General features: G+C 36.7%; 1 protein-coding gene across 1 annotated transcript in view; it reads left to right on the top strand.

Annotated features, from left to right (window-relative positions):
* The window catches only part of TMEFF2 (transmembrane protein with EGF like and two follistatin like domains 2), a 284,169-nt gene that overhangs the window by 211,613 nt on the left and 49,539 nt on the right, over positions 1–23,017 (top strand). The window contains exons 6-7 of the mRNA XM_043445865.1: positions 15,371–15,519; positions 16,437–16,496. Coding sequence (XP_043301800.1) covers positions 15,371–15,519; positions 16,437–16,496 — 209 coding nt within the window. The remainder of the gene's footprint in view (positions 1–15,370; positions 15,520–16,436; positions 16,497–23,017) is intronic.

Below are 23,017 nucleotides of genomic sequence, written 5' to 3' on the forward strand. Positions count from 1 at the left end.
CAGATGGTGACTGCAGCCATGAAATTAAAAGACGCTTGCTCCTTAGAAGAAAAACTATGACCAACCTAGACAGCATATTAAGAAGCAGAGGCATTACTTTGCCAACAAAGGTCCATCGAGTCAAAGCTATGGTTTTTCCAGTAGTCATGTATGGATGTGAGAGTTGGACTATAAAGAAAGCTGAGTGCTAAAGAATTGATGCTTCTGAACTGTGGTGTTGGAGAAGACTCTTGAGAGTCCCTTGGACTGCAAGGAGATCCAACCAGTCCATCCTAAAGGAAATCAGTCGTGAATATTCATTGGAAGTTCTGATGCTGAAGCTGAAACTCCAATACTTTGGCTACCTGATGTGAAGAACTGACTCGTTGGAAAAGACCCTAATTCTGGGAAAGATTAAGTCAGAAGGAGAAGGAGATGACAGAGGATGAGATGGTTGGATGGCATCACCAACTCAATGGACATGAGTTTGAATAAGCTCTGGGAGCTGGTGATGGACAGGGAAGCCTGGTGTGCTGCAGTCCATGAGGTTGCAAAGAGTCAGACTTGACTGAGCGACCGAACTGAACTGATAGACAGTATTTTAAAAACATGTTTTTCTACATTTCTGTCTTGAATCTTTCCACATTCTTTTTTTTTTTCTTCCACATTCTAAAAGCAAGTTTCTCTGCTAGATGGTAAGCTCCATGAATGGCAGGGAATTTTTTTTTTCTTAAGTGCTATTAACTGAAAAAAAAAAAAAAAATGCACAGGCTGAAAGTTGAAAATTACATTTTATTCAGTAGACTTACTGTGGACCATAGCCCAGAATAAGCCTCTCTGATAACTCTAAGGAACTGTTCCAAAGAGTTCAGGGAAAAGTCAGGAAATATAGGAACTTTTGCTGAAGAAAAACCCAAACATGTTGAACATCAAAAGACTACTGCTAATTAAAAAAAGAAAAGAAAAAACCTAGTCACCCCAAGTTAATGACTTTAGGACCTTTCTATGTATGAGGAAAATGAAAGAGTTTTATCTCATAGAAATTGTTCTTTTGATATGTATCTTAACTACCTGAGGCCAGTGAATTTTTTTCTCCACCCTGAATTCCACTCAGGGCACATCAGTGGCGGGGGCTGGGGGGAGGGTGCTGCAGTGGCTGATGGCTCAATGGCTTGATGGTGGGCAACAGGAGTAGCTGATCAGAATGACAGGCAGCATTCTTTGTTTACTAAAATGGCAGGTAATATTTTTGGTCCACAGTGCTTAGATTGTATGCATGATGTTACTCGCTCAGTCGTGTCTGACTCTTTGCAACCCCGTAGACTGTAGCTCACCAGGTTGCTCTGTGTGTGGGATTTCCCAGGCAAGAATACTGAACTGGGCTGCCACTGCCTTCTCCAAAGGATCTTCCCGACCCAGAGACCGAACCTGGGTCTCCCACATTACAGGCAGACTCTTTACTGCTTGAGCCACCGGGGAAGCCCTACTTATTGCTTTCTCTCTCTTGTTGGCTTAAATATTTGAAGCGAGAGAAAGCAATAAAGAAAGAGAGAAAGGTAAGGAAGAAATGAAGGACAGAATTAACCAGGATTACAAAAAATAGGAGTAAGAGTGACAAATTTGTTTTTAGCATTACTCAGTACAATGGTATTAGAATTTCCGAGATGTGTAATATTTCTGGAAAATCAGATAAATAAGCTAATGGTTTCTATATTTTAAGAATTCATAAAAGTTTAAATTATTAAAATCTATAATATTTTATATCTCATCTTTAAAATAGAATATACTATATATGTTATCTGTTGACTTTCTTCTTTAAGCAAAAAACAAAGACATTAGTCTTGTACTCCAAACATGGCTGAAAAAAACTCAATTTATAGATTTAGATAAATATACATGGCAAATAGTTCTATTATCCAATTGATCAAAGTTTATTTGTGGATGACCAGTTAGGTGTAAGTAGAAGGATAATGTAGTGATGGTCAGCCTGGAATGAACTAAAGCAGTTTAATAAAAGATGAATTAATTCCTCATAAGCAAGTGAGGCAACAGAACCTACTACACAACAAATATCGTATGAAGTTATTTTCATTTGTTTTCCATTCATACCCTCGGGCAACCTTTAGAGATAGGAGTTATCATGAGCTAGGAGTTATTTTCCACATTTTACGAATGAGTCAAGTAAATTACAAAATTAAGATTTTTTAACTCAATGGCATATGATCCTGCAATCCCACTCCTGGGCATATATCAGGAGAACTATAATTTGAAAAGATACATATACCACAGTGTTCACTGAAGCACTACTTACAAAAGCCAGGACATGAAAGCAACTTAAATATCCACCAACAGAGGAGTGGATAAAGATGTGGTACATATATACAGTGGAGTACTACTCAGTCATAAAATGAGAATGAAATAAGCCATTTGCAGCAAAATGGTTGGCCCTGGAGATGATCATACTAAGTGAAGTAAGTTAGAAAAAGAAAGACGAATACCATATGGTATCACTTATATATGGAATCTAAAATAGGACACAAATAAACTTATCTACAAAATAGAAACAGACTCATAGACATAGGAAATAGACTTGTGGTTGCCAAGGAGGGGGCAGGATGGAGGGATGGATTGTGATGCAGATTATTATATGGTGGATGGATAAATAACAAAGTCCTACTGAAAGTGGAATATAGGAATATAGGAAACTATATTCAATATCCTATGATAAACTATAGTAGAAAAGAAATGAAAAAGAATGTATATATAACTGAATCATTTGCTATGCAGCAGAAATATACACATTCTAAATCAACCATATCTCAAGAAATAAATTTTTAAAAACATTTTAACTCAGGTTTATTGTTCATTCACCAAGCATTTATTAGGTACAGATGGCTGGCTGAGACCTTAATGGCAATATACAAATGGCCATGGTCTTTCCACTAAACTGTGAGGAGACATGACGAAAGGCAGAATGAGAGCAAGTGAATGAGGCTGCAGTTGGTAAGACAGCCAGCGCCATAGCAGAGGAAATTACAGCCCCAGGGAGAAAGCGCTCTCAGAAGACACGGAACGTGGGTGGAGTACTGGGCAGTTAGGAGTCACTGATTAATTCACCGATTAGAAGAACATTAAGGAAAGGTTGGAAAATCAAACAAGAATCCTCATTCATTCATTCAACAGTTATATGTGAATGTCTACCATCTGCAAATCACGGAGTTCGGGGAGAATGCCAGATTCATTGAGCAGAGGCTTTAACAGAGAAGATGCTTCAAAGACTAGGAGGATGGTAGGAAGTGAGGATGTGCTAGGTAAACAGAAGTGCTGGGTGATACCAATATAGGAACACAAAGTATCAGAATTTTAGAACTGACCACTGTAGATATCATATTTAGTCAGCTGGACAGAGGAGCCTAGCAGGCTATGGTTCATGGGGTCGCAAAGAGTTGGACATGACTGAGCACGCTTGCACACATGTCCTCCAGTATCCTGTGGCAGATGCCTAGCAGCTAGAGAGCAAGAATGCCAAAGGCCCCTGAGTCCTGACTCCTGGCGCAAGGTTCCTTTAATGACCTGGCCTGATTTCCAGAAGCCTCTGTGGCTCTGGGTCCCAAACAGGACGCATATGTTGTCATTTCTAATGTGAAACAGGAGACACTAGTTTTAGGGAAGATGAAAAATGTTTCATCATCAATACAAGGGAGAGAATCAACAGAGGGAAAAGAATGAGAAATGATCCTGTCAGAGAGGTATCTTCAGTGCAGTAAAGGATTTAGAAGTTCTTTTGCTACAAGTCACCATGGAAACCACCTGTGAAAATTCTACTCTTCTTTAAAGTTCTAGTTCAAGCATCACCTTTTCCACGAAACCTTTCAGGATCCTCCAGGTAGAAATCATTGTTTCTCCTCAATGCTCTCAAAACATTGTTCATGCCAACTCTGATGATGCTGTTTCATGGATACTTTTTTTCTCATTTCATTGTGATCTCTGTTACCATCTGGGAATCACATGGGTCATCTTGGTGTCTCTGATGTCTAGCTCAGTGCCTGGCACCAAGTAAATGCTCAACTATGCATGTGAGGTTAGACTGAATTCAGTGAGAGCCATGATAAATGAAAATGCATGTGCCTAGGAATAAAAGGCAAAAACAAAACAAAAGAGAGTGGCATTAGTAGTTGCAGCCTTCCAAACATCTTTAACAAGAAGACCTTATCAGGAGTTCAAAGCAGGAGATATTCACACATCCTGTACCTTTTTACCTTTTAAAGCTTAATACGTTTGAGAAACTCTGAAGCATTCTTATTTCAAGGCAAAATGTTCAAACATTTCTACTTAAAGTCCTTCATCCCAAGGGTTTTTGAATAGCTCACGACTATTTCTGGCTGCCAACTCTGCCTACAGCCCTGTTTCAGAGCATCAAAACTCACCGGCAACACTGCAGGAAGTCAATGAAGAATGCTGGCTTGGCCTGTAAACTAAAATGCCACCATGTGTTTGTGAGTTTAACATTTCAGTGGGTGAACAAGTAAGATGAGAGAAACAGAGAAGGACAGAGATGATTCCCTTCATATAACAAACTCAGCTTGAAAGTCATTTCTATTCAGACATAAGAAGCTCAATCTTAAACAGTTGTTATTTACAAAGACACATTTCAATCCACTGGAATTTCTCCATGCTCATATTATTTTTTATGTGACTTAAACAATTTAGAAATAAATTATCCAGATCTAAATCAATGCAACAAATATTTGCTAAGTTTGACATTTAAGTAAAATGTCAAATTTAATATTTTTAATTTTATTTTGGAACTATCAAAAACATAACACATGTGCATCCACCACCTAGTTTTAGCAAACTTATTTAACCATATTTGCTTTTGATCTTAAAGACATTACAGATAAAGTCATCTTCCTTCCTTAGTCGTATTTCCCACCTTCTCTTTTCAGGGTTGGTGTATAACATCCTTATGAATATTGCAATTATATTTTTTATTCATCAAATAATGGAATTTATGATAGCATGTTATAATATGTATTGATATTATTTTAGAAGCAAATTTAAATTAAATGACCCTAAAATTAATAAGTGAAAGATAAAAGATGATATAATCATAACAGGAGATCACTTGATACAAGTTTTAATTATAAATGTTAGTTCATGCCAGCATAATCTAATTGACACTTTATTTTTACACTCAATTATAAGAGTGTAAACTTTTGTGGATACCATTCTGGAAAAAACATGTAGCAAAAACACTGAGAATTAATTTCATGAGGAAACACTGCAGGTATACAAATATCACCTATTTTCCTGCCTTTATATCATAAGATCAATAAAACTGACTGAAACTTGTTGGATATTTTATTGCTCCTATTTATCACTCATCATTCATACACACACACACATACTTACTACTCTTAGCTTCTTAGCTCCCTGAGAGCTGAGTAAAGGAAAACATATTAGGTCTTAAGCTGACATTACCTAATAAAAGGAGATATGCTCAGATCATCAAGTAAGACTACTTTTTTTCTTTGAAAAAAATACTATGAGTGTCCTTATAGGAAAATAAATAAAAATTAAATAAACAAATGAATATCACCTGAGCAATGTATGGACAGTGTTTTCAAACTAGCAGTTTTACCACAATGCAGAGCTAGTTTTCATTTACTGTTTCTTATATCTCATGAATTAAATCCAAGTTCATGATATCAAATTACAGGTTTCTAGAAAATCTAGACGGTAATGATGTTGGTGCATATTTACTCCTGAAAGTCTCCTGGCAAATGAAAGCATAACAGAAGGCCAGTCTGTAAAACACAAACATGAAGCCACCCCACTGGCTGAAGTGGGGGTGGGAATCCCGCAGCTGGTCCTCAAGGAATGTACTGGAACACTCAACATGGACTGCAACAGGAAGGAGTGAGTGGGAACTCAGTCTATCATGTTATTCAAATGAGATTTTTCTCATCGTATTGTGTTTCCTTCCAACTTTTTATTCTGGGGTTTTCATGCTTTCTGACTTTGTTGTGTACTAAGACCCATCTAGTCAGAGCAACCATGCTTCTTAGTAATCAAAGAGTCACCCTTGGTTATTGAATATGTTTTCTAGCTTAATGAGCAGAGCATACACATGATGCTAATGAGGGATTTTTGCTTCAAGATACTTTTAAAAATGTATATGAGTAAGAAGAATTGTTTTCTCTGATTATTTTAAGATGTAAATGCAGCTGCTTCAAAAAGGAAAAAATAAGCCCGAGAAAAATGCAACTGTGATACATGAAAATGGATCACGAGTTAAATCCTGTTTCAGCTACTGCAGAGGGGCTCAGGAGCACTCACAGCCTTGGAGGGAGGCTTGTCTGCTCTCTGAGGCAGTGGCATTAATATATATCTGCTGCCACAGTCATCTTCAGTCCGTCCTGGAATCAGGCAAGAGTATACGTTCATACAAGGAGGAATTCTCTAAGCTGCAATGAAGGGTGTTTCCATGACATCTCCATCATGATAGAACCCTGTTTGCCTCTGTCCCAGGGGCAAAGGAAGAAAATTGTCCCCACCAGGAGAAGGAATGCCTTCCTGAATCCCACACCCAAATGCCTCCCTGAGCCTGGCTGTTCTTCTCCCAAGTTTCCGATTTGGATCAGAACTCAGGTCAGGAAAAAAAAGCAGGAAAGGCATGAGGGTATCGTTTTCACCTTAGCGCTTTGTTGATCCTTCCTCTGCGTGACTGCCTCACTCCCGAGCTTTCCTTGCTAGTCCAGTGAGCTGACAGCGATAGCCTGGTGGCTGGGCCCCGGCTGTGCTCCCCTACCATCTTGTCTTCCTAAAGTGCGCCTTTCATCATGTTGACCTTCTCATCACCATGTGTCTAAAAGCTTTCTGGACTCCCCATTGCCTTTCTAGGGCAATAAAGACCACTCTTTGCACTGAAATTGAGGCCCTTTATCATCTGACTATAGAGAGGTGGACTCTGCCACTTTTACTGGGAGTTCACTTCAATCACACTTATTTATTCCTGTTCCCCCAACACCCAGTGCACTGTCTGCCTCCACACATGTCCCCATGTCGTTCACTCCATCACAGTTCTGCTAAATCCTACCCATCTTTTGAGATAATCCAGTTTCCGTGGTATTCTCCCCAGTGAAAAAGTGTTAGTCACTCAGTTGTGTCCAACTCTTAGTGAGCCCAAAGACTGTAACCTGCCAGGCCCTTCTGTCCATGGAATTCTCCAGGCGAGAATACTGGAGTGGGTTGCCATTCTCTTCTCCAGGGGATCTCTTCCCAACCCAGGGATCCAACCCGGGTCTCCTGCATTGCAGGCAGGTTCTATGGACTTCCCTGGTGGCTCAGAGGATAAAGCATCTGCCTGCAATGCAGGAGACCCAGGTTCAACCCCTGGGTCAGGAAGATCTCCTGGAGAAGGAAATGGCAACCCACTCCAGTACTCTTGCCTGGAAAACCCCATGGACGGAGGAGCCTGGTAGGCTACAGTCCATGGGGTCGAAAAGAGTCGGACACGACTGAGCGACTTCATTTTCACTTTCACTTTCTTTATCATCTGAGCCACCAGGGAAGACTTATCCTTCCTGTCTTGTGAGCATTAAACCTGGGAGTCAGGTGGAAGTTGGAGCTAACTATCTGGCACAGGGAGCCCCTCCAGAGTTTCATCTCCTTTCTCGTCACTCCATCTTGGTTTTACTTGATGAATCAGTCCTGGTTTCTCCACCATGGATGTTTTGGAATCAGTGCATTTAATCACCTGTCCGTGTCACCTGAAACCACACACATAGCACCTAGAGCATGTGGAAGAAGGCATGTAACTGAAGCATGTACATTAGTCAAGAATATTAAATTGCTTATAATGGAGTAAAAAAAGGAAGAGAAAGGGGGTGTGGCTGAGATTTCTCAGAGACTATGCAAGTTATCTACCTTAGAAAGAGCCAAGGAACTTGCTTAAAATGCTGATTTCTGAGTCCCATCCCAGATGTAATGCATCAGAACTTCCCATGACAAATCTTACACTAAATTTGGAAAAATCTCTTAGTGTTACAGGGTAAGAAAGAGCATTTACTATGATTGCAACTCATCACAACTGCACATCAGAATCACCTGTGGCATTTTCGACAACTACAGTTACCTTGACCTGTTATCAGACCTCCTAAGTGAAAACATTTGGGTTGATGCCCAAGGTTGAACTATTCCACAAGAGATTTTGATCTGCATCCAGGGTTGTATACCACTAAGTCAAGAAATTAATGATTACCAATACTTGTTAGGTAATTACAACTTCTAGAAACAGTGTTAAGCAGTTTATGTACATTTATAGACTGTTTCCAAGGTTTAGGGAGGTTAAATAACTAGTCCGATGCCGTAACTTTAGTGAGTGACCAGCCTCAGTTAGGCACAGTTTGATCCAGAATGAGCTCCAACGTCACTCTCGGCTGCCTCTATTATTTCAGACCTTATTTTAATACATGGCTGGCAGCCATTTCCCAGGAATTGATCCTCCTGTTAAATATGTGATTCTGCTTTCGAAAATTCTGACATCACCTAGGGAAAGGGTTTCTCAGCTTAGTTTCCCTTCAGTCAGATACCCATTGATTTGGCTATCTGTAGTTTTATACTTCTCCTCAGTTCTTTTCATCTAACAGGCCAATTTCTGTACTTTAATCCTTATAGATATATTGTTATGGTTGTTTAATTGCTAAGCTGTGTCTGACTCAGTTGCGTCCCTATGGACCATAGCCTGCCAGGTTCCTCTGTCCAGGGGATTTCCCAGGCTAAAATACTGGAATGGGTTGCCATTCCCTTCTCCAGAGGATCTTCTGAACCCAGAGATCAAACCCACATCTCCTACATTGGCAGGCAGATTCTTTATCATTGAACCACCTGGAAAGCCCCATAGACAGATATTTATAGGAACTGAATCTTTTCCATGTACAAGGGAAGCCTGGTCCCCCTCCTTGTAATCCTGGGTTACTTGTCTGGAGGAGGGCATTGCTTCTTCCTCCTAGGTTTTAAAACAAAAAAGATTGCCTTTCTCAACTTAAAAAAAAGTATTGGCCCAAGCTCACGTACGTCACCTGAGTAACAACACAGTAGGCTTGCTCATCTCACCTCCCAGCCAGCACTTTTCCACCCTCTGTATAGAGGGTTTAACTTTCTAATGAATTTTCACATCTCTTTAGCTCATTTTTGCCCACAATTCAGTTGTTCCTGTAGTTTCTTTACTGGTAAAATACTTCTAATCAAGTTCCATCAAAAGGAGTGACATGAAAATTGAATAAATGCATGTAAAGTATCACAGAACTCTTGAATGAAAGGTACACACTGTGTTTTTGCTGCTACTAATATCATGCAGCTCATCCATTACAGTTCTGACAGAGGACACTGACGGCAGCTCTGACCTCATTTACTGGCTGGGCCAGAAGGGTTCTGCATCGTAACCTCAGAGACAGACAAGCTCCAAGGAAACAGACCAGTCATGGTCTGAAACAGCCCCGAAATCATCGTCACTGCAATGCAACTAACTGCAGATCAAAACCTCTTGTGGGATATTTCAAACTGATTAAGAGTGTTGTATGGTAAAATTCTGAATGGACACCAGATCAAGGACCTTGGGAGAGGAATAAGTGACAGGCATGTTTAATAGATGAAACAAAATCTAGTGAAATTAGAGGGCAGCCACAAAGCAGACACCTGAATGAGTAATGTGCTACCTGGCAGCACTCGCATCCTCTCTGGTGGATGACAAGTCGTTCCTAAATACAGCGGGAAAGGCTTAACTCATTTCAGAACATCCTTGGAAGAGGCATTTCAGGAGAGGTAGAGAACTAAATTAATGTCAGACACCCTGAAATATTCATGGGGTAAATATAAATGTATGTGAGTTGTCTTAGATAGCACCTTTTACTTAGTATAATTTAGATTCTTCACTCCATCAAAGGGTCTTTTAAAATTATTGGATGTTTCTCTCCTTTCTTACGATTCGGAGAGCTAAGGTTTTCAGTCAATGTTAATTTTCTTTGAAGGATTTTCAGAAGGGAGTATTTCCACATAGAGACCCCTGAAATTATTATTTTCAAGTAGGGCTGATTCTTTTTCTTTGTAGCATAGAAGAAAAGAGATCTATGTAATCACGGTGTCAAAGTGTCAAAAGACTGAGATAGGTTAAAAAAAAGAAGAAGAAAAGAAAAGAAAACACAAAAACCTTAAAGGCATCCATGCAGTCCTCAGCCTTACAAATTCTTGGCTCATATAAAATACTTGTGACATGCTATAATTAACCAGTTACTCCTCTCAGAATGAATAATAATGCAATTATTTGCCAAATGCAGGGAAGAAGGGGTAGTTTCTGTTTTTAAAAATGTTCGCCTTTCATTTTTTTTCTTTCTATAGAAAGAAAAATCCTGGATTAATTGACATAAGCTGTGAAAGCACAGAGTGACCTGTATTCTCACCATTAATGCAATAATTCTGTCACCTTTTTTATCAGAGTCTTATATTTTTCAATAGTTTGAAACATCACTAAACTGACAAGTCACCTGCGTGTTCAAATTGTTCTTAAAAACTGCACCCAAATACCACAGAATATAAGTGGTAACCTGAAAACCTCTTTTTATGTTATGATTGGACTTCTGTGCCATTGACGCGGCTAAGGGCTAATGAGGATTCTGTTTCTTTTGTCCATGTAGACACAAATAAAATAAGGGAGGTGAATCTTAGTTCTTCAAGGTCCTTCTCCTTCCTTAGAGATTCCATGTGCCAAGTAGCACAAAGTTAGGTGAGAGTTTATCTGAATATAGCCATGGTTCTCTCTTCTGTGTGTTGATGTCTAGACAATGACTGTTTTCTTTAATTTTTTCCACCTCCATCCTGCCATTATCTCAGTAATTCATTCAGCAAGCATTTATTCAAGACTTGCTATGGCGCACTGTCCTAGGAACCAGGTAAAATTCAAAGGTAAAAGAGGTACATTTCCCTTGAGAAAGTTGCAGAAAGGTAAAGCTATGAACTAAAGAATAGGCACATTAACAATGTAGTCAATGCCACCAGGCAGCCCCCTCTCCACGTACATACATACACAAATTCATTCACTCACATAAACACAAAAGTCCCCCTTGTGCCATGAATATGAGCTTCTAGAACTTCCTGACTCTTTCTATGTTTTGAAGCAAAGACTTGGATTTAGTGCTAGATTTTGTCATTTCAGTAGAGTCATTTCCTGTGTGTCTGTCTCTATGTGTTTTTCTGTGGACCCACCTTTATATAGGATTTCCTTAAAGATAAAATATTCTGAACAATTGATGCCTTAAATAACCAGATTCATTGAATACATCTCAGTCACTCATTCTAATACCAGATGTTGTTCAGAATTTTTTAAAACTAATAGTCTCCGACATAGTCACTAATTCACATATTCACTAATAGTCTCTGACAACATCACTTGTTTGGGAAGACAGAGACTGAGTCAACATGATTTAAATTCATAAAATCATAATAAATATCCCCAAAGTAGACATAACTTTGTTTTCTCAAGCCTTATTCATCCAAAGTATTCCTTTAGTTAGTTGACAGCAGGAATTTGGATCTTTTTTGTTTTTCATTGTAGTGAACAGTATGTAGAACAGTGCAGGTTTTGGCATCAGACTGCCTATATCTGAAATTAGCTTCTTCCCCTTACAAGCTGTGTGACTTCTCTAAGCCTACATTTTCTTATCTGTAAGACAAAAATGGTGTGCTGTGCTTAGTCACTCAGTCGTGTCCGCCTCTTTACAACCCCATTGATTGTAGCCCACCAGGCTCCTCTGTCCTTGGGGCTTCTCCAGGCAAGAATACTGGAGTGGGTTGCCATGCCCTCCTCCAGGGGATCTTCCCAACCCAGGGATCAAACCCAGGTTTCCATATTGCAGGTGGATTCTTTACCATCTGAGCCACCAGGGAAGCCCAAGATGGAGATGGTAATGGTAACAACCTCACAGAGACAGAAGGATAAAAAGAGTAGTAACATATGAAGCATATAATTCTGGGACAGGCACTGTCATTGAATAAGCTATTATTATTATTATTACCATTATTCTTAAATTCAATTGAATATTCATTTGATTTCAGTGAGGACATTTAATATTTGGCAAGAAAAATATTTATTAGCTACCCTATGTCTGCTTTTATGGCAGTAGAGTGATGAGAATTTGGATTAATTTTATCTGTTCTTTAAAAATATAAAATCCTTTTGCCCTGTTCATTCATTTCACTTATGTACATATTGAAACCACAGTTACTAAAAGTTTAGTGTGTGAAAGGGATTGGGCAGGGCAGGAACACAAAGATTAGCCACTACTGGTAAAAGCCAAAATGGACTTAGAGTTTGAGACTCTGATCCTGGAATTCTGCATGGTTTTCTAACCAGTTAAGCCTAATATACTTAGGTACAAAAAATATAGTAAATAATGATCATATAATCAGAATTCATTGGTCTTTCATAATGTAGAAATATTAGGTCTTTTAAAGCCAATCCCAACGTTGCCTTTTCCCTGATCTACATAGTTTTTAAGCCATTTCAGCAATCAATGAAGCTTCTTCAACTTATTCAAAGAAAGAAAAATATTCTCTATAGATTTCAAATTTCCAATTGATGCTGAAATTCATGAGCAAAGTTACTGTACTCATGTATTTATTTAACATACGCAAGGCTCAAAGAGGAGGGGGGAAGGAGGGGAGGTATTATATAATGACATTATACAGCGGAGAAAAGATGAGTGTAACCCCTGCTTGCCTGAAGCTTATAGCAAAACTCTTATCTTACTTTCACCTAAAAGAATCTAGGTCCTCCTTTTGAGATGAGAGTAGAAATGGCAAATGCCTGTGCTTTTTTTCTTAGCCATTTCCTGAAAGGCTTTATTTGAGGCAGCAAGAGTGAGGAATTTCCAAAGGGGAAACAAACCTTGAAAGGATATCCCTGAATGAGCAATGCTGGAAAAGGAAAGGGAAGAAGGTATCGGCAGCAAAAAGTCTATGGGACTAAGATCAGATCAGTCAAAGGGAAAAAAGAAATAGCCCACTGGAAAAGGGTGATTTTGTTAGAGTTTCCAAATAATTGTTTAATTTATTGGTACTATGGTTTAGTTGAGTTCTTCACTGAAATGTTGAATCGGGCCAGTTTAATTCAACCAAATTTTATCTTTCCATCTCTATTCTCATTTGCTATCTTGTTATGATATCAAATGGATTTCTGAATTGCCAGTCTTTTTTTTTTTTTTTTGGCAAGATTATATGTGATGTACTTCCCTAAATTTCTTTGTATTCAACTTGGAGAAACCTGAAAATCCCTTGATATCTTATCTAATTTGCTCAAGATGTTTATAGGTTCTCACATACCTTCCTCTCTGTTCTGCTGCTGCTAACAGATAATTATTTCAGTGTCTTTCAAAGGGATGGTCTCTAGAGTCCAACACAACAATAGTCAAAACCTCAACTGTCCTCAACATAAATGAAACTATCTTTTTAAAAATGAAAAAATCTGTCCCCTTTCCTCTTTATTTATTACAAATGGTTAAGGAGAACAAGCGTGAGCTACAAAGTCACTTCTCCCAATTCTTTATCACAAGGACCAAAAGCTCTTTGAACATGTAGCAGCTCCTGATCTCAGATTTTTCAGATGCCAAGAATCAGCCAAAGAAGCAATATTGTGATCCCAGTAGCTGTCATCACGTAGCACCATCATGGCCAAGGTAGGAACACCACTCTCAAGACTTAAGCATTAGAGATGGTTGCCATCTCTCTTATTTGTACCTAAGTGAACTATTAAGAATAACCAAGTGTTCCTAGAGCAATTCTCTTATTCGAAAAAATAATAATAATAATAAATGGATTAGCACATTATCTGCCAACATTTTCAACCAAGATCTAGGTAATTCTGATACAGATGATTTCAAGACTACACTCTGAGAGACACTAGTGTGTGGACAAACCTCTTTCACTCAGTCAACAAACCAATCAAGCAGTGATTCCCAGGAAGTGAGTCTGATGCCAGGCTGATTAACTAAGAGTACAGAACCCTAGGCTTTCCCCTGCCCCAGATTGAAGGAGGCCCAGAAACCTGCTTATAAACGACTATGTTTAAAAGTTTTCCAGGAAACTAATACATAGCCTGTGGTGGGTGGAAAGGAATTGTATTTCTGTGGGGGGTCCTTGTTCCACAGTTTACTAGCTCTCTGACCTTATGTAATATCATTGGTCTGTAAAATGGCTGTTGCAAAGATTAAAGAAAGCAATGTGTGTTCAGAACCCAGCATGTTGTCAGCTGCTTGTTTTTGTTATCCTTACATCCTATGCTCAGCTCCAAGTAAAATATACAGAAGTAAAATGTGTGACTCATCACTTCAAGAATCTTATCATCTGTTTAGAAAAGTAATATAAATATTAATAAAAATTTTAAACAAGAGTTTATATTCTAAGGCAGTAACATATTTGCACACATAAACACAATATTCTGAGTGAAAAAGTAGATTGTAAAATACAAGGACATAGGAAAAGTCCTAAGAAGCTTGCTTTAAAATATCTATTTCTCTTAATTCAAGTAAACTAATTTTCATTAATTCACCAAATTTTTATTTCTATTAAGAAATCTATTAAAACCATGACTGATAATCAACTTATTTAAAACTGAAAACAGAGAGAGTAGTATGTATTTGGGAAAGAGATTAATGGCATAGACTATAAGGGGCCCATGAAACCCTTAAAATATTATGCAGAGTTGTTTACATGAGTACAGTATTTCTGAGGAGAGGTCTATACCTTTTATTTGATTCTCACAGGGTTTGGTGATCTCCTCAAAATACTAAGGACCACTGACCATTGCTATTTAGCACATCTTATGTGTATCTTCATATATGCTGAAGAAATTTAACTCCTGATTTCATTCCAAATAATCTCCATGTGTACATTCTCTGAAATGTCCTCTGAGTCATTTTCCTCAAGCTTTCACCATTCAAATATCCTGAGAAAAGAAGTAACACAGTAGATTTCAGTTAAGGAAATTGTAAAGCAGAATTTCATGGCTACTTCAGCCTATTCAAATTCTGCAGGCATCAGCAGGGAAGTTTATGTACGTGTTTTAAAAGTTCCAGTGGCAGAGATTAACTGATGATTATTTTCTGAGTTTCCCCTTTTTTATTTTTTATCCATTGCTCAGTCTTTTGAATTATTTTCGATTAGTTCTATGTTTCCTTTCATCTCAGGTAGAAGAGTGAAGGAGCTTCCCCTGGAAGGATATAATTCAATTTTGCCAACTTGCATTTTGCCAGCCTAGCAGTTCTTCCTCTTTGTGTTTGATTTATAATGTGGTAACAACACCATTGATGTTGCACATTTTATTTCTCTCTCCCTCTAGGTGTGTGTGCAACATTGACTGTTCTCAAACCAACTTCAATCCCCTCTGTGCTTCTGATGGGAAATCTTATGACAATGCATGTCAAATCAAAGAAGCATCATGTCAGAAACAGGAGAAAATTGAAGTCATGTCATTGGGTCGATGTCAAGGTAATACTCACACCAAAATTCATTTTAAAGAATATCTTTAGTTTTTGCATGAGCTTCCCTTGTGGCTCAGCTGGTAAAGAATCTGCCTGCAATGCGGGAGACATGGGATCCCTGGGATGGGACGATCCCCTGGAGAAGGGAAGGGCTACCCACTCCAGTATTCTGGCCTAGAGAGTTCCCTGGACTGTATAGTCCATGGGGTCGCAAAGAGTCAGACATACTGAGCGACTTTCACTTCATGTCACTCAGTCTTTACATAGCAATGAAAAGTGGAGATAATCCCTTAATAGGCAGGGACTTCATTTTTGAAAGACAAGTTTGGTTTACAATGGACAGTAAATTTTACTGTAGCAATTGTGGTGATCATAGGGCCTATTGGCAACAGTCCATACTTTTTTTCTGTATAATGGCACTGCGTCTCCACAATGCCATCAACACTGAGTCCAATATTCAAGAGATTGTAGATACACTCCTTGAACACGGTAAAAAGAAAGTTAAAATCATGTTTAGCAAAGAATATAAAGATTTATTATATAACATTGAAATCAAAGCAAATCACACCATTTTTATATATTGAGTCAATAGAAATATGTCAAGTTCATTTTTATAAGTGGGATGTCCCAGAATGTCCTATTTTGTTTCTTGTTCAGAAACAAATATTTTCTTGGGTTTTGATTTGTTATTTTTTTACCCAACTTATCTCAGTTATAGTTTGAAACTTCTCCTTGCCCTAAGCATTAGAAAGTCTATATCTTTCTATTTGTCACTCTTTAACAGAAATTGATATTATAAATCTGTTTTGTGTAAAGATTGCTTAGAAATATATTTGAAAATTCCTTAATTGTAATGAAAATACTGTTAGAAAGATATCTGGGTAACAAGTTAATCAATCTTTATTGTTAATTTTTTTAACACAGATAACACAACTACAACTATTAAATCTGAAGATGGGCATTATGCAAGAACAGATTATGCAGGTACATAATATTTTCTACTACAAAATATGAACACTACTATTAAAGAATTCTGAGGAATCATCGTTTACCATTGATCCTAAGTTGATCTTGTAAGACTCCTGACATGGGCTATTTTTCTCTTGCTTTACTTCAGATTTTCAGTAGATAAGATTGAATTTTTGTAGAAGCAAATAAGATACTTTTTTTTTGCAGTTAAAGCAATTGTCAAAAATGTCAGTAAGATATAATTAACTTGTTTTGACAGCGCAAATAGTACAAATGACAAAACATTTATCAAATTAATGGGCATCAATGGAAATTAATGCAATTTTTGGCAGTATATTGTAATTAATGCAAATGTTCTAGTTTGAATTTTTATAAAAGTCAACAATAAAGAAGTCTTCTAGTCTCTAAAAAAGTTGGAAAGAAAGGACATTTATAAATAGTAATACAGGCCGTCTTTACTCTGATGCAAAGTTTAAAAGGTATGGTTAATTTATTTTAAAAATAATAAAATAATTTACTTAGAAACTAAAATGCAAAATTATACATTTATAATTTTATAGAGTAAAATTATACTCTGACACATGCAAAATTATAAAGCATTTTATGCAGAAATGTAAATCTTATTTAACAATTATAGAATATTATTCTGAGGAATATTTTTGCCTAATATAGTTTGCTTGAGTGAGAAATAATTTACAGGTATTCAAATATGATTTTTAACAGATTCTTAAATTTCATAGAAATTTAGGATAAAAATATAATAAAATTATTGAGGTTGGTAATGATATGCAGTTTTTTTAAAACAGTTTTTCATTTAGTTTTTAAATATCTATAACTAGATTTATGGCTAATATCTGATGGAAAAAATGCTTATCTTTTGAAATATGGACTATTATTCACTCTTTTTGAAACTGCATTTCCTTTAGCACTATTTCTGCCAGTATATTTATACACATAATAAATCTTGATGAAATTTTTTAAAATTAGATGTTTTACTTATAGATACTTCAAACCTCAGAATTTGGAAATAATTCTTTTTAAAATTTTTCCATTTTTACCTTAATTTTCAACACATAAATAAATTTTTTTTGTGCTCTAGTAGTCTGGAATTATCATGAACAATGATCCTTGGAAAAAGACATTAGTTCTACATAGATATTGTATAGCTGTTTCCAAAATGTCCAAGAGACCTATTGATACATGTTCCTCAAAAAGAAGAGTCCATGGTCAGTAGTTTGAGAAGATTCCAGATAAACAAACGATTTTTTTTTTCTTTTTAACCTAGAACTCCTCATAGCTTTTACGTGCAGTATAAAACTTTTCAGAAATATGCATCTTTTATTTATTTAATGCTTTTTATGTCTTGTGCAGAATTTCTCATATATACAAAATACACACAAATGTAGGCCATATAGTAAAATGAACCCAAAGTACTCATCACTCAAACCGAGTAGCATCAATCCACGGCTGACCTAACCCCATCCCCACACCCGTCTTTCTCCACTTTCAAAATATGTGGAAATCATTCCAGAAATTGCATCATTTTATTCATAAATACTTTAGCTTACATCTCTAAAAGACCAACTCTTTTGAAATAAAATTATGTCATTATCACACACAACACAGTTGTGAATAATTCCTCATAACACATAGCTTTTATCAAACTTATTGATCAATAACACATTTTTTGTGGCTTAGTTTTCATTGCTAGTGTCACCAAGAATGTGCTTTGGAATCTGCTGATCTATAGGAAAATACTGAAAGTGATGAAAGATAATAATGGGACATTGAAGTCTGGAGCTAATAGCATGTTTTACATATTAAATGATGTCAAATTTAAATTCTATATTTTATTATAAATAATAACTATATATTGGCATTTTAAATCACCATCTGACATATTTAATTTTACTGTAGCCTAAAATATTTGGAGATTTTATAAGAATCTCACTTTTATACAAGGAGTAAGTTACTAAATGCACTTAAAATATTTTTATACCTGTTTTGTAAAGTAATTCATTTAGAAAAAAATCATCAAAAATGTTACATTTTGTGAATATCTTCTCCTTTGAACTCATAGGAAAATCAAACCTCATCCTGAGAATTTTGTCTCTGAAACAAAGAACAGTTCAAGTTGATTAGCCTCAGTGTGCAAATATATTTGCATGTATAAATTTGTATCAATAAATGGAATGGAGTATGCAATTCTCTCAACATTATGCATACTGCATATTAATGGTTTATCCATTTTCAAACAGTTTGGGAAGCTGAATTTTTATTCCAAAAAATATTTTATATTTGAGTTTGGTTTCAAACAGATCATCTCTGGTCTTCAGTGTCAATGTTTTTAGTTGACATTGTTTCTTTCCTATCTATGTCTTTACTGAACATAATACTGTGTTTTTAAGTACATGCAAATGAAAACTACCTAGACACTCAATGTTGTCAAAGATGTTCTAATTTGACATCAGACTTATCTAGTAAATCCTAAAGAGAAACTTTTGAGATAAAAAGTAAAGTTTAAAAATAACATGTGTTGAAATCCAGATTTAAGACAGGAACAAAGATAATGTCAGTGGAAGCTTGCAATTTCTAATTAAACATTGATTGCACACTTTAAAATTCCCCTGGATTTAATTTAGATGTTTATCTTCATCAGTGATCTTATTAAAATGTAATATATACACTGGCAACCCACTCCAGTACTCTTGACTGGAGAATCCCATGGATGGAGGAGCCTGGTGGGCTGCAGTCCATAGGGTCACAAAGAGTCAGACACGACTGAGCAACTTCACTTTCACTTTCACTTTCATACACTTTTTAGACATTATTTAAATAATAGTCATGCTGTGTGTGCTTAGTCGCTCAATCGTGTCCGACTTTTTGCGACCCCATGGACTGTAGCCTGCCGGGCTCCTGTGTCCAAAAAATAGTCATGTCCCTCAGCCTTTCTAGGACTTCCTTTGTGGCTCAGCTGGTAAAGAATCTGCCTGCAATGTGGGAGACCTGGGTTCAGTCCCTGGGTTGGGAAGATCCCCTGGAGAAAGGAAAGGCTACCCACTCCAGTATTCTGACCTGGAGAATTCCAGTATTCCATGGAGAATACTGCTGGACTGTATTGTCCATGGGGTCGCAAAGAGTTGGACACGACTAAGCGACTTTCACTTTCACTTTTCAGCATTTCCAAGCTTCCCATAGTATTTGAATTTTCCTGAATTTTGGGACTCAAGCTTTAGAAAAAGTAAAAGGGCACCAAATGGAGACTCGGTAGTTATTGTCCTCTTAATTTGTTTCACAAGCTCAAAACTCCTCAAGGAGGGAAAACAGGAACTGGGTGACTCCTTTTCCTAGAAGTTTGCTAGTGCTCACAGCTAATTTAATGTCCTTCACTTCCCCTGTTAGACAAACATTCATGTGCTCTCGTACCACAGAGAGGTACAGATCTTTAATGCGTTCTCCTTTTTTTCCTTACCTGTCTTTAATATATACTTTAAAACTTTTAGCTTCCCCCTACTTTCTTCACTTTGAGCGTACCTTGAAGCTGTTAATATAATAACACATATATATGATTACAAAAATGGAAATACACTTTAAAGAAAGCCTAAATCTAAAAATAAATATACTGTGTCTCATTTTTTATATAACCTTAAAAAGAGAAACTCCAAGTAAGGACTAGTAGGGGCTCATTTATGAAAAAATGAATGCAAACCACGAGAACCATGCCCCCAGCAAGACTAGATCCTGACTGGGCTTATGCAGAGCCGTGAATCCCCAGGCTCTTCCAGGCACAAACCTGAAATGGACACTAAAAACCAAAAAACTTGTCCTATCATCCCGGTCGGCAGCACTTGCTGATTGTGTCTGACTTGGGTCTCTATTTTGCCCTTTCTTCTTTAATGAGACTCAAGGCATTAGTGAGTCCTGAACCAAGAGCTTTGGGTCTCTTTGTTTCAAGGCAGACAGGATCCCTGTCTGATGAGCTAAACAAGCCACTTAATGCTATTCTCCCTTCATCAGTCTAACATGGGCTTAGATTTAGGTCTTCTTGTTCACTAGCAGGAAGGTTCAGAGAACACAATTTTATAAAACCACAAAGCTGGGGCTTTCAGGGATTTCCATTGTTTCAAAATGCTAATATTAAACCTTCCTTCTGGAAGTTTTTAAATAGCAAATATTTTATATCTCTTGAAATCTGCGACATTGTCTTCATAGATGTGTGTATGTGTGTGTTGCCCTCATGTCTTGTAATGAAAAAAGAAATGAAGTGCAACTATTTTGTTTTTCTTCATCTGATATGTGTATTTTCTGATTGGGTTGCTTTTCTGTCTAAAAGTCTGGTCATGCTTCATAAAAATAACTATATATTTTTTCTGGTAAAAATATGCTTAATTTTATAAGTTATTAGATGTAAAAAAAAAACAAGCAAAACAATCATGAAATTAAACTAGTCTGTCTTTTATCATCTGGAAAATAAAATATATTTTTTAATGCCATTCTGTACTGATTTCCAAAAGTATTTGCAGCAACTTACAATTAAAATATAGTCAATGAACTTTTTTAAAGAGAAATTGAAAACATAAAAGCAGAACTGTTGAGGAAAATAAATATATCAGCAACATAGACTATTAGAGTTACTGCATTTAGCCCTAAGCATTCTTGCAATCAATATGAAAAGAGAAATCATGATTGAATCAATTCATTCAACAAATATTTGGTCTGTTATATGCATTCTGATGTCCTGAGCTTTACAAAGGTGAACATATCAATGGAAATCTCTGCTAAAATGAAGCTTAGCTCTTTCACTGTCTGATCAAAATAATCAGTTCAGAGGCCACCGTTTCTTTGGAACTAAATTCTAAGGAAATATTTAGTGTAGATCTTATAAGGCATCACTGGAAAATATAGAATGGATAAGATCTTCAACAGTGATTTTTATAAAATATGCCAAGAGTCTCTTTATATGGCTGGGGACTTTTAAATCAATTTTTGATATCATTCTAGACCATAGCATTAAAATATGTATAACTCAATGATAGGGTTCCTGTGGCAGACTAAAGTAATTAGTTACATTCATGTATGTTTTCAAATTGAAAAATAAATAACCCAGAATACTGAGGAAAATAGCTCCAAGAGAAAGCATACTCAGTCTGTCTTTCTCATGTAGCTACAGGTTCAACAGGATAATAGAACAGTCAGAAAGCTTGAGTAAAGATAAAGGATATGTTAGATTACAGTCTGTATATGGGGGAGAGAAATCCCCCTGTTTTTATTAGTTGTTAATGAGGAAAATAAGTCCTGAGGGACTTTTCCCACTCTAGGGAGGGAGCCAGACTCTTCTTAGCTCTGAGTCTAGTTATGGAATCCATGTGTCTACTTGATCTACGTTACGCTGGGTTGTTCACTATTTCTTATAAAATTTAGGCAAGATTAATTTTTAGGAAATGTTCTCTTTTCCTTATCTTTAAGCAATAACTTAGATATTAAGCCCAGGTCTGAAATATGGAAGAAAATAACCAGAATTACACATTTAAACCAAATTCTATCCATCCTATTATTATTCCATCAACCCATTTTTCTACATTAAGAGGAAACTGACATCTTGAAAGGGTATCTAGATAGCCTAAGTGAATTGTCATAATAACTTGTTCTCTGTAGAAGCCATTGCAATTTACAAAGGCTTTTCACATATATTGTCTCCTTCAGTCTTGACAACCGAAATGTGAGGGAGATATTATATTCATTTGACAGGTGAGAAATGGAGGTTCAGGAAGATTAAGTAAAAAGACTGTGTGATAGAGCTAAGGCTCAAAGCATCTTTGCTAATTTCAGATTCCAGCAAAATGTGAATGGTGAGAGATCAGGTGAGAAGCGTCACTACCTAACTTTCTTAGAGGCTTTGGGACTGACACTACACTTTAAAGGTTAACCCCTTTTGAATCCAGAGTCAAAACTGTTTCACCATGATATCCCCATTGCTGTGAGATGCTCCAGAGTTACTCTTCTCTTTGAACTTATGTCTTTATATTATAAGCACTATATTGTTTGGCTTTAAATTCTCCTGTTCTGTTTCCTATTTATCCACATACACGGGAGACGCCAAAGGGAACAGGATTTGTTACCAAGTAATCCTGCATTAATAGAAAATGTGTGTGTGTGACACTTTGTAGTTTTACAAAGATGCATCCACATTACCTTATTTGCTTTAACATCAATTCAATAAAATAGTGTTAGAAATAGTTAGGGGAAATAAAATCATAGCTCAAAGACACTAAATGGTTGACCTGGAGCTGGATGCAGTATTTTGACGTATTGACCATCCATCCATGCAAAAAAGGCACTTGCTTGATTTATTTACTATTTGCCTTGATTGCCCTTCCACCATATATATATATATGAATATATATATATATATATATGAATGCCAAGTGATTACATATCATATTTTTAATACAAACTAATTCAGTCATGTGGCAAAAATCTGCATTTAAAATGGAAGCTTTTTCTATTTGCTTGTGAACACAAGGAACACTTCACTG

Source organism: Cervus canadensis, chromosome 24 (genome assembly GCF_019320065.1).
Source record: "Cervus canadensis isolate Bull #8, Minnesota chromosome 24, ASM1932006v1, whole genome shotgun sequence".
In the NCBI taxonomy this organism is placed as follows: Eukaryota; Metazoa; Chordata; class Mammalia; order Artiodactyla; family Cervidae; genus Cervus; species Cervus canadensis.